Below are 12,357 nucleotides of genomic sequence, written 5' to 3'. Positions count from 1 at the left end.
GGCGGTCCGGGTTCATCGTCGTTGGTCTCCAAATTAGGAAAGCGGGCTTAAAGGGGTGACGTCTCCTTGGCCTTGATTTGAAGCCTGGCTAGCTCCACAACTCTAGTAAACGCCTCTGGGGTCCTGTTATATTATGAGTGAAACTTTTCCCTTGGTTTGCTGTAAACGGAGTATACGCGGCTCGTATGCAGATCCCTGGTACTGCTCTGTAAACCTTCAGATGACGAAGGTTTGGCTCGTCCAGAAGCTCATGGGCCCAATCTGCCACCAGTGCTTTTTCATTATTCGGAAGTTTTTATCAGAGTAGCAAGAGCAGTTGCATTTCACATATTGGGCTCGACCCCACTTACGACAAAGGGCGATCCTGGAGCCGCTAACCAATGAGATCAGTTCAGTATGTCACCGATCGATGCTTTTCGACTTTACCCTGGTAACCGTATCGCGGCCGCGTAATCGGAGTAAATACGTTCGGGGCATTCAAAAAAATGTCTAGATCGTAAAAGTCCTTCGAGGCACTTAAATAGAGTTGTTGGCGCCGCCAAAGTACTTTCTTTACAACGAAAGCAACATCCGGTCGAACTGAAGGCAATATTTTCCCCGACGGAATTGAGTAGCAAATGCACCATCCGGTGACCCAGCGGCTTTCCCTGACTATACACAATAAATTGGCTGAGGGCACTATCGTGCTGAGGAATCTCATCTGTCTCCGGTATAATCTCCCTTGAGCTTCGTGTACCGCTGTGACTGATACTCACCGGTCGGCAATTGTAGTGGCCAAGCGTACCAACAAGGCGACCCACCCAAGCTCATCCGTCTGGAAGACGTTGAAAAAATATCAATCCGACATGGTCATAGTCGAGTGGTGTCGTTCTGTGGAAGTGCAACGTTCGGATTGGGGGTTGAGGGCATGCTAGATCTCTGTCACGACGAACGTCGGATCACTTCCGTGTACTGGAATGGATGTTGGAGCGGCATTGGAAATCAGTTTCATTTGGCCAATGTTGACGACGAACATTATGCAGTGGCGGTATCTATCCCTTCAGACGAAGGGATACTGGGAGATCTTGCTGTTGAAGTCCGCGAAGCCCACGCTAGTGATTCACATTAGCCTGGACTATGACACGATATTTAATGTTTACAATAAATTCCACATCCTAGTCAACTCCGTGTGTTCTTTAATTTTTATTTTAAATGTTATTAGATAGAAGCGATATAGAAGGTAACTACCTAACGGTGCTGCCTAATCCTGGTCGCGTGGTCTTGGGGCAACAGGGCGATTCCATGGCTGGAGGGGGTGCCCGGATTAAGCTCCATCCAAGCTTTCACTTAAGGTTTCTGGGGCTAGGCCAAAGCAGGATTCCGCATTCGATCGGCAAGTCGAGTGATGCTTGGTTCTCTTGGTTCGTCAATAGATTGAAGCAACCTTCCCGCCGCAAATGGCAGAGGTGGCGTTACACTGCGTTGGCGATGATGCGTCAGATTCTAGCCATACTATGCCCATTCATTTTTCAGTGAACGATAAAATATTCGGGCCGGCCAAGGATGCTTTTGCGTTCTATTCCCTTGACATTGATCTACATTCTCCCCTGATTGCCGTGCTCCACCTCGATACCCGCATTCGTCACATACCTGTCGTCCCCCCTTACTGCCGATCTTCTTTAGTCTCGCAATAGTACCACAAACTCTATGCGGTATGATGAAATGAGATTCTGGATAAATCTCCACCGCATGACCTTCCGAGCGTTTCACCCCAAATACGAACAGATCCGCGATGAAGAACGCCTCGAAACAGAACCAGGGCCTCGGTGGAGACAGCGCTGCACGAATCAATTGATCGTATGGCCGAGCCGGGCCACAGTCTTCCTCTTGTTAAACCTAGTGATTATTGGGCTGCTGTTCTACGCTCTCGAGCCTCTGATCACTCTTCTGCGCAGAAATAAAGAGCTTTTCAGCCCTCAGGTGGCTCTGTCTAGCTCTAATAGCTTGTATGATCGGAATCGCACTACCCGATTGAGTCATATACCACGCATCTTGCATCAAACCACTGCGACAGAGACGATTCCAGATCATTGGGTCCAGTCGCAAGAGAGCTGCAAGCAAGCTTACTCAGATTTTGAATACAAGGTATATCTATCTATATGCAATTATGAGAGGCTTCAACTTGCGACGGCTACACATAATGATATACGAACCCTCATCCTTTGAATATCACTAACTATTTTTGCTAGCTGTGGACTGATGCATCAGCTCGCGATTTCCTTGCCAATCACTACCCATGGTTCGTGGATACATGGGACAACTACGCTTTCCCTATCCAGCGGGCCGACTCCATCCGCTATTTTGTTTTATATCACTATGGCGGAATCTACCTTGACATGGATACATGGTGCAACGAAACTCTGCCCATTCACAAACTCGGATCAGATACAGCAAAACACTATGCGCTTTTCAAATCCACCTTTCCAACGGGTGTCACGAATGACTTCTTAATTACCTCTGCACACCATCCCGCTTACACAGCGGCGATTGCTCAATTACCTGCGTTCAATGCCATCACGCGAGTCTGGGCCCGGTGGCAGCCACACTGCGCTATCATGATCTCTGCCGGTCCCATGTTCCTGACAATGGTGCTGAAGGGATACCTGCTCAAGCAACCGTCGTTGCCCTCGCCAACCCTCGGGGTCATTAATGGGACCGAATTAGCGCCATACATCATTGACCTCGAAAGTAGCACTTGGCATCGAGCGGATGAAAAGATATTTACGTGGATTGGAGATCGACCATGGACGTGGTTCAGCATGGGGGCGATAGGGCTTGCCGCTGGCTTATTTATTTTCAACCGCCTGCTTATGGTTCTTTGTGATGTGCTTCGCAGGACTCCTTCTGGTACTTTTGGCTCTAAAGTTTTCAAAGCAGCCTGAGATGGTATGTTTTTATGCAACAAGTTTCGCTGAATGATTCAGCTGATCGCCTGGAACATAGATTGCTTGGTATTGATGGAATGATGGGGTATTGGTCTTGGGGACCCAGAGCCCAGAGCTCTCTTTTCTGAACTTACTGTCACTTGGCCTAACTCGGCGGAAGATATGGCTTGCCGTATCAAGATGTTGATACGTGACTTATAAACTGAGGCGTTTCTTCGGATACGAGGGCAAAGCATGACTCCCAATCGAACCACCTTCCGACCAACTTACTAAAGCAAGTTCCAGCTATACTCAAGCCAACTCCCCTACTTATATTGTGTCAGTGGGCATATTTTGTAAATAAATACACAAAAATATTGGTCTAGGCCTAGATTCATGTGCTTGCCTTCACAGTGAGTAGGACTACAAGTGCCTGACCCCAATAGGGTGCTTCAGTCATCAACACAGGCGCCAGCGCCAGCCGGCGAGTATTTTTCGGTACCTAGGAGCTGAATATGCCCATAGTAATGCAGGTAAGAGCGGATTGAGACATCCTATCGACTCTGATGAACAGACTGACTTTAAGAGCTTCCCCAGATGCAAAGTATTGCAGTTATTATCCGTGCTGTAAATGTCATGACGAACTTAACTACTGCACTGAATCGATGAACTTCCGCCGTTTAAAACGCTGCAAAATCTCCGTTGTTCAAGAAGAGCGAAGTGGGCTGTGCTCACTCTGCAGCTAACTGCATATGTCCCACAATGTGGCGTAGGCTAACTACATTATTGTGACGCACAGGGTTAACACTAGGACACTTTTCCTTAGTTATGTACAGCACCATCCTTCTGAAGAGGTTGAGTTGCAGATAGGTTTCGGCCCAAACGCAGGATTTCAGATCTAAGAACACGAACATTAATCTCTGAACCCACTACACAACATCCATCTCTCCCTGGTGCGCTGACTCCCTTACCACATCCAGTAGAGATCGGAGTCAATCCGCAGAAGCCAAGAGAAACGGCGTGCTTAGCTAGGTCTCATCCGTTGCCTCATGAGCTCGTGAGCCAACCAAGCTCGAGAGTAAACCGCCAAGAGCCGTCAGAATTCGAGCACGTTAACATCGCCACTACAGGGACCAAGACGGAACTCATATTGGGATATGCCCAATGTAGAACTGAATATTGGTTCTACGATCAAAGATGTACAGGATGAGCAACGGGGAGAACAATCAGTTTGCTCAGTGCCAGCTGAGGGCTAGCTCACCCTCTGACCCCGGCAGGCCGATCGCTATCTGAGGGGGCAGCCTTGCAGCCTTACCGCCTTACCATCACCAATATTATAGTAGTAATTCCAAAGCTCTTTTGTCAACTGTGTACCATAAAGTGAGGTAGTTCAATCTTAGAAAATAAAAGACGAAATCTTTCGGCTTCTGGCGAGGCAATCTATGAATGGCCAGAGGACTAGAACTCGCGGGTTGGATCAGAACAACGTCCGGGTCTAACGGCCTGAGAAAACTGAATAATATGTGTGGCAAAAAACAACAACGTCAGATTGGTTATTCCCTCACTAATGCAAGTCACTCAAACCCTGTTTAAAGGTTTTCTGGTGTCCACCAGGCTGGCAGGCTGTGTGCCGATCAAGAAAATCAAGTAGTTAGGCACCACCGGCCATGTGAAAAAGACCATGGGCTAGAATGATCTGCTATGGAGACACACAACGATGGATCCCCCCGGAGACACCGATCCGGAGCGTGGACTCGTCAGGCAGTGGAGCAACGTCGCTCTAAGCATTGGTGATTGTACCTTGCAGCGGGCCTAGCGCATCGCCAGGGAGTCCACCGGGCGGCAAGCCAAGCACACATCGCTGCCACTCATGATCGTTGTGGCCCAGACCACGTCTGAACCGCCGCCCGGACGTCCAGTCGGTGAATCAGATCAAAAGAGATTTGCTGGATGTAGTTAGCGATTAGGCCCCATTTTTCAGCGGTGGTGTCTCGGTCTGGACGGGGATGTGTAATCCCAGGGGTCGCCTTGCAGGGGTGCGATTGGTCTGGGGGCTAACCCTAATTAAATCACCTTCGCATTGGATGATCGAGGCGACACATTCCGTCTCACATTCCGATGGGATAACGTGGTTGACAGTTAGATCTTTACGTGTTCCTCTATGTCCTTCATCATATTAGTGTATAGGACATATTTATCGTCCATAGGTAGGACCAAGTAAACAAAGGCCTCGACCACTGGATGAAACTCCACCCTCCGCCCCTAGTACCAATCACATCCCCCCTAGGCAGTGCCTGCCCCTGACTAGCGCTTGCGTGCCCAGGGAACCACTGACCGATCACAATAATCCCGCCCCCCCCCCCCAGTCTAGTGTCTTTCGTTCTCCCCTGATTTCTTCTCTTGTCTTCTCTCTTAGTTGCCTGCCTTTTGTCTCCCGCTTCCCACCCACACTCATTTTTCGCTTTCTCATCGAGCGCTCGCTCAAAAAGTCGCTCAAAAAGTCGCTCCTTTTGCTCTTTTCTTCTTCTTCTTCTTTTCTTCTCATTCTGTGCCCACAATGCACATCAACGCTCTTCTCCTGTCGGCCCTGGCTGGCTCGGCCGTGGCTGCCCGTGTCCACCACGCCCACGAGCGCCGCCATGCCGCCGCCAAAATCGACAACATCGACAAGGTTATCGAAGAAGTCGTCGAGGTCGACAAGCGCGGCGTCGGTGACTGGGTCACGGCCGAGATTGACGGCGTCCTTGTCTCGTGGATCAACGAGTGGTCCGGCAAGCAGACCACCACCCAGGAGCCTGCCCCTGCTCCGACTGAGGCTACCACTACCACCGAGTCCGATACCACCACCACTACCTCCTCCGCCACCTCCGTGATCTCCCTGCACGCTCCCGCCCCCACCAGCGATGGCGACACCACCTGGTTCGCCGCTCCCCCGTCGGGACAATTCTCGCGCGCTGGCTTCGGAGGCACGACCAGTGCCCAGGGATCTTCCGGCAGCATCGAATACCAGGGCAACGTCGGTAATCCCTGGGGCAGCAACATCATCCTGGTCACCGAGGAGACCGCCAACCAGTACCAGCACGTCCTCCGCTTCGAGGGCAGCAACACCGATCCCTGGACCGTCATCTTTTGGAACAAGATTGGCCCCAACGGCAAGATGGACGGCTGGTACGGCAACAAGGCGCTCAAGTTCACCATGGAGCCCAATGAGGTCAAGTACGTGGCCATCGACAGCAACTCGCAGGGTGCCTGGGGCGCCGCTCAGGGCGAAGATCTCCCGACTGATGAGTTCGGTGGCTATGCCTGCACCTGGGGTGAGTTTGACATGAGCAACGAGGGCAACGACGGCCAGTCCGGCTGGGATGTCTCGGCCATCCAGGCCCAGGCCGCCAACATGTTCGTCCAGGGTATGCAGATCTGCACCCACGAGGGCACGCTGTGCTCTTCCATCGCCAACGAGCTCGCCAGCGTCGTCAACGCCTACACCTACAGCGAGCGATATGTTGACGGCTTGGGCGGCACCATCAAGGCGAACGCCATCCGCCTGGTCGTCAACCTCGACTTCTTCTAAGCTCTTTTTTCCCCGTTCTTCTCTATTCGTGCGCAAATTCTTCTCTCAGCCGGAGGTGTCTTGAGTGTGTTTTCTTTACTCTTCTAAGGTGTGCGCGCGCAGGTCGCTTGTATCCCTCTCTCCCAGCCGGGAGAATCCGTCTCTTCTGAGGAGCGAGACCTGCCCACATCGCTTTTTTCGCCATCTTCCGGCAGCTCTTCTGCGGATACCCTGCGGCTATTTGAGGTGGGCATACATATCGATCTAAGTCATGATTTGCCGTTCAACTTTTTCATGTACATATACCATTTGATTGTGATTGGTTACCAGTTCCGATGTGTTTCTTCTGTGTAGAGGTCTGCTGTGACATGTAGCCGTGGCCATATATCATATCACCGTAGTGAACAATTCCTAATCTCCTTCAATGCTGCTACATTTGTACTATGCTCAATCAAACCCACGAAGAGGACTGGGAATAAATGAATTGGAAGAAATACTCAGGCTGATGCAACAAAGTTATCGTACAATTTCAGAAGAACTCCAAAGCCAACATCTATATCAACGCTTCCTATTCTATATCCCTAAGAAATCACCAGCCTGGAACGACAACCCTTCTGTACCAGCAATTTCCTCCTCTTCCTCCTCCGCCTCTTCTGGCGCCCAAGTAAACAATCCAGTGTGAAACATATAGCCCACCAGAGCAGCAACACCGCCCACCACCGTAGCAATGGACACATACATGTCCATCTTGCTAGCCTCGGCATGCTGCGAAATGGCCTTGCTCTCCCGTTCAGAAAATCCAGCATCGGGCGACTCGGCCACGCGCTTCAGGCGGTTGTGCTGGCGCACCTCGCGCAGGAACGGCGTGGAATCAGCCAGAGTGTTGAGGAGGGTTGTTCCCACGGCCGCGGCGGAGATGCGCTCAGGCGATCGCCACGGAAGTGGGGATGCAGATGTTGAAGGCGCAAAGGCGTTCTCGATGCTCGTGGTGGCATCACCGAAGCACTGCCGACGCATCCGCTCCGTGTACGCCGTCAAATGCGGCGCCTTGGCGCGCATCGCATCCCGCAGCCAGGGAAACGAGAGTTCCGGCACGAGTGCCAGGGAGAGATATCCCAGCGCAATGCAGTCCAGACTAGTCGGGTTGCCCTCCTCATCTGCAGCGAGCAGATACGTCTTGCGACCCAGCATAGCCTCGAGCGGCTCAAAGAACTCAGCCGTTAGCGCCTCAAGCCTGAACTGGTTCTGCTGCGCCGTACGGCCCAGCAGACCCGAGACTGTCTCCCGCGGCCGCTGGATGAGGTTCTTGGGGATCTGCCCTGCCGCTACGGCAGCGGAGTGCTCGCGCTGTCGCGCGTCTTCCATCGCCTTTAGGTCTAACGACGAGAGGCCCAGGTGTGCGGTGCGGGCCTTGGCGGCGCTGTGTAGCTTTGGTGGGAGGATCCATTGGTTCGGCCATTGGAGGAGGGACCCGTAGGCGGGTGATGTGTTGTTGTAGTAGTTCTGGCTGGTGACGTACAGGGATAGGTCGACGAGGGATTCGCCGCGCGATTCGATAAAGGAGGTGAAGCTAACAACAACATCAAACAGTTAGATTAGGGAGTTCCCTGAGGATGTGAAAGGAATATGCATACGCAACGCTATCAGCAAGTTCCTGTCCGCCCAGCTCGGCGTCCAGGTTCCATCCACCGTCGGAGTATTGGCGGAGGTAGTCGACGATATTCCGGAAACGGCTCACCCATACAGGTCCGTTCCGGAGAGATGGGAGCTCATCTGTTGAATTGGAGATCAGTGTTTAGCCAAGTGGGCTTTGTCGCGTCAGACTCACTGGTCGGGGATACCGAGGGATCGCTGCTGGCGACGAGCTCCCATGAGCCCGCGGGTAGCGTCAGAGCGCAGTATGCAATAGTGGCCAAGCATTGGGCATCAATTGAGGGCAGTGAAAAGGCCGGCCCCCACACATGGAGTTGCAGCATGGTGGATTTGGGGAGAAGAGCAGAGCGCAGGGCGGAAGTTGATTATCACGGACGAATCGCGTCACGTGCTTTTGTATACATCGGTGGTTCGACCAGTCACTGATAATGTTCATAGCTCTTTGGAGATACTCACAGGTAATATACTTCTTGTTTGCAACACGTTTGAATCGATTCTATATATCTGAGTCCAAAATATCAAATTAAGTAATTGGTGGCCAAACAGGACAAGCCGGTATAGCTGCGTCTACTTATCAAAGTATTTATTGCCGAACTTTACAGCTCTTTTGCCTTAATTTCCCATTAAATTTTTATCAAGAACTACGATAGACGCATGGATTCTGAATTTAATAGACCGTCTTTGTTTCGGGCCGAAACTGTGTTGTTTGGCCATTGACCAGGTTGCTGGATATCAACGTCAATATCAGATGTGGGTGTTCGTCGAGGTTTCTGTCTTTCGTTTGTAGATAGAACGCGCAAATACTCTCGTTTTCTCCCTCGCCTTCGTTCATTTCGTCATATTCTTCACCACGCGTCTCCGTCTTTCACAAGCAAACACAAACAGTTCAGACCGTCATCAAGTCTCGCTTCCATAAGCGCTCATCCTCTCTCACCGATCTCGAACATGGGTTCTTCCAACATGAGTTCTTTGGCAGACGAGCAGCTGTTCGTTACCCTGGAAGACCCAGTCGGTGATGTGAATCACAACTCTCAGCAGATGCAGTCTAGGCAAGTTTATCTGGTCGTCTTCCCATCTCAGGAGCTCATCATGCTAATGTTACTTTCGGTTCAGCGACTTCACACCGGCCGATCTGGGCTTCACGCCGGTCAGTCTACTGAATCGTGCGCCTGGGAATCCCGTTCCACAGCGTCGCCATTCGGAGGGGATTTCCGTATCTCTCATAGATGCCATCCACCGCTTGGCTTCTGACCCTGATCTGAGAAGCCATGCCCCTCCTCCCTATGATCCCGCTCTCTACCAGTCTCCGATCAACGATGACGATGATGACAATTTGATCCACTTGCCGGCCGATGAAATCGTCGCTGTAGCACGTCGTGTTGAGGGCGCCCTCTACCAGTCCCCGTTCAACAACGTTGATTATTGGAACTGGGATGAGGAGGAGTTCAACGTTATGGCGAGTCGTCTGATTGAGGTTCTTGAGCGTGCCTTGTGGGACCTTGAGCATCTCCGGCGTCTTTATGCCGAAGCCACGGGCATTCCGCTCGAGGAGGTCGGTGGTGGCTGGTACATTATTTGAACTAGCTGGCCGAAATGCTTCTCCTTACAGACCTCTGGCTTTGATCCATCCAGAGTCAGAAGAGCTGACTGGCAATATCTTGTCGGTCTTACGCTTGCGCACGACATACATCATGGCCCCTCACTTCTTTCTTCGGTCCTTGCGGAGTTGCGATCTCTTCTTTTCATCTTTTTTTGTCTTGCTTGTTTATTTGCCTGAATTTTCTTCAGGGCAATGGGGAAAATGTGTTGTTAGTTTGAGCCTTTGAGGAAAGCCCTATCCCGCAGTTCCAACAAAGTACAATGCTTTGTATGCACGATTGCTTGGTAAAAAATACCATTTTGCTAAAGCATTTGTCCACGTCTAATGAAAAAGGCTTAGCAAATAAATAATTCCTGCCTCAGGTTTATGGTAATTGGCCCTAGCATTTTTACCCGTGAAGTGCCAAATTCTTTTCCAGTGGCTTCATGTTTATTCAGCTAGCGAGATAGCTGTTGGCTGAGAACTCTGATTCACTGCGTTGAGGATTCTCGTTTTTCAGTCATGCGAGCTCTGTAGATGAGGTGTTTCTCGTTGGACGGCTGCTCTCTTTCCATTCTCAACCATCTCTGCATCCTTTCCCTTTTCAGATTGTCTTGAAAGCTACCAAAGTCCATAGGCGACCTGTGATTAGACCTTGACAACTCCCAGGAGGGAGTCTCACTGTTACAGGTCTGTCTGTGAGGCCTTGGGCCATGAAGAGTTCAATGTACGTCGCTCCAAGTGGAGCTCGGCTTTCAGGCCCACCGGTATGATTTGGTTGATTAGATAGAAACGATGCCTTGCCAATGTACAGGCTAACGGAAGACTTAACTTCCCGTGCCAGCTATTTTAAATAAATTCAGCGATTGAGCCAACTTCCGTGCTTTGAAACTTCATCCAAGAAGGGTATCTATTCTTCATTGAGTCTGTTATATCTAGTCAGGCTGGAAAATAAACCACGTATCTTGGATAGATATTCGAAGACCCTTCGTTTGTGCATGTCCATATATTTCTTGGTAGAGAGAAAAAAAAAGGCGTTCAAGGTTGGTAATAGCTCCTGCCTCAGGCTTAGTTTAAAGTCACAGAAGGTGCATTAAAGTGTATAAATGGCGTGCTACCCCCCAACAGAATCCCAGCCTCTTCAACAACTCTTTGATTCTGCCTTTCCCAGTCTTTCAATACGTACCTTGTCTGGTTGCTGCGATTAGGAAGGCGGTCCGCCACTGACTGATCCCTGCATTTCACAGCGCGGCGGAACAATTTGTTCATTAGGCAAAGAAGAAGAGCTACATAGTTCGACCCTAATGGTCTTCGTGTGTGTTCTTATGAGCGTACTTAAATCCAGCGACCCGATTGAGAGCTAAACAAACTCAAGTGAAGTTCTCCGATACCATCACATGAGAAACCTGATTTCCAACCACGATACACTTCTCACAGGCAATAAACACCATCCAATATCTTTATTGAGAGTAAGCATACTTACCCTATTACCAAAAACAGACCTTTGCCGCTGCGGCCGTCCTAGCCTTAGGACCTATGATTGCTTTGGCCGACTCGCCCGTTGCCAACGTCCTCTTATCATCGGGCCATGGCGAGCCTAAGTCTCATATGCAACTACGCGCGCTGACGGAGACCTGCACCCACTTGGCTATCTCCACGCCTATCTTACAGCCCTATGAGCCAACAGTATGTACTTTCTGTCCCTTCATCATACATAACCAGCCGCTGGCTCGGCTCACCTATCCCCATCAAACCCGCCAACGCATTATCCAATACCCTTGACACGACAAGAGATAAGAGGCAGGGATATAGATTGGCACAATCTCACCCAAGACAAAACACGTGGCTAGAAATCAACTCAGCTCACGCCCCCACGCGGACCTACGACAACCCCTGCAGGCTATACTTCACGCCGCGCCCGCCGCCCCCTTTTTTCTCTTCCAAGGTAGTTCTGAGGGGTAAGACGTGAAAACCGTCGAGGGCCAGATCTGTCGGAGTAGTAGTAAGAGTAAGAGTAAGAGAGAGAGCGAGGGTCTGAGAGCTTCTCCTCAAAGTCAAAATAACCAGGGTGAGAGGCAGCCAGAGGCCTGGGCTCGCGGCTGAAAAAAGGAAAAGTGAAAGCCAGGAAGTATGTATAGTTAGCGGGAACTTACCGGCTGCACCAGCGTGTCACTTGACAGCGCCGAAGAAGGGATAGCCAAATACACAGTAGTGACCCAAAAATATACACCCTGGAGTTCAATAATGCCATGGCCTGCCAGGGAAAATACCAAAAAGCGGGGACTGGGTGGGTAGTTCGCACCGTTGAAGATCCGTCCAATGGTCGAGCTGAGACCCAGAAATGATGACGGCAGTGGAAATGAGCGGCCAACGGCCAGCAAGGACGTGGGCACAGGCGCTTTTTCATGAGAGCTGAAGATCGCGACAACAAGGAAAACGAGTGGATATTCGTGCGAGACCCAGCTACCTGGACACGCACGAGATAGGGCAAGTCGCGCCGAGGCTGCCACGCTCGGACGGAGGGACGTGGCCACCTAGAGTGGGAACTATACAATAATTCCGTTTTAGCCGTTGGTGCCGTCTGTCCAATGATGGAATAATAGATAGTCCTGCATTCGCAATCTATCGTGCAGTAGTTATGTTTAGTAAACACCAGATAATCGTCAGCGCAC

At 50.8% G+C, this 12,357-nt stretch overlaps 4 protein-coding genes across 4 annotated transcripts; 2 read left to right on the top strand and 2 right to left on the bottom strand.

Moving 5' to 3' along the window:
• Nucleotides 1-1,728: 1,728 nt before the first annotated feature.
• Nucleotides 1,729-2,921, top strand: N7474_009421 (glycosyltransferase family 32 protein; the record flags this gene model as incomplete). Its single annotated transcript, XM_057200831.1, has 2 exons — nucleotides 1,729-2,124; nucleotides 2,229-2,921. 2 exons carry the CDS (start codon nucleotides 1,729-1,731, stop codon nucleotides 2,919-2,921), a joined length of 1,089 nt encoding a protein of 362 aa, XP_057048818.1.
• A 2,539-nt stretch (nucleotides 2,922-5,460) lies between these two features.
• On the top strand, nucleotides 5,461-6,474 carry aspf4 (allergen Asp F4; the record flags this gene model as incomplete). Its single annotated transcript, XM_057200830.1, has 1 exon — nucleotides 5,461-6,474. One exon carries the CDS (start codon nucleotides 5,461-5,463, stop codon nucleotides 6,472-6,474), a length of 1,014 nt encoding a protein of 337 aa, XP_057048817.1.
• Nucleotides 6,475-7,026: 552 nt separating this feature from the next.
• On the bottom strand, nucleotides 7,027-8,429 carry N7474_009419 (glutathione S-transferase family protein; the record flags this gene model as incomplete). The annotated part of the gene is made up of 3 exons (XM_057200829.1): nucleotides 7,027-8,023; nucleotides 8,088-8,226; nucleotides 8,282-8,429. 3 exons carry the CDS (start codon nucleotides 8,427-8,429, stop codon nucleotides 7,027-7,029), a joined length of 1,284 nt encoding a protein of 427 aa, XP_057048816.1.
• An 830-nt stretch (nucleotides 8,430-9,259) lies between these two features.
• Nucleotides 9,260-9,796, bottom strand: N7474_009418 (uncharacterized protein; the record flags this gene model as incomplete). The annotated part of the gene is made up of 2 exons (XM_057200828.1): nucleotides 9,260-9,669; nucleotides 9,718-9,796. 2 exons carry the CDS (start codon nucleotides 9,794-9,796, stop codon nucleotides 9,260-9,262), a joined length of 489 nt encoding a protein of 162 aa, XP_057048815.1.
• Nucleotides 9,797-12,357: the final 2,561 nt, after the last annotated feature.

The sequence above is a fragment of the Penicillium riverlandense genome (genome assembly GCF_028828495.1).
Source record: "Penicillium riverlandense strain IBT 135883 chromosome Unknown utg000008l_segment0_segment0, whole genome shotgun sequence".
Taxonomy (NCBI): Eukaryota; Fungi; Ascomycota; class Eurotiomycetes; order Eurotiales; family Aspergillaceae; genus Penicillium; species Penicillium riverlandense.
The sequence above is the reverse complement of the archived record's forward strand: the minus strand, read 5'-3'. Positions and strand labels throughout refer to the sequence as shown.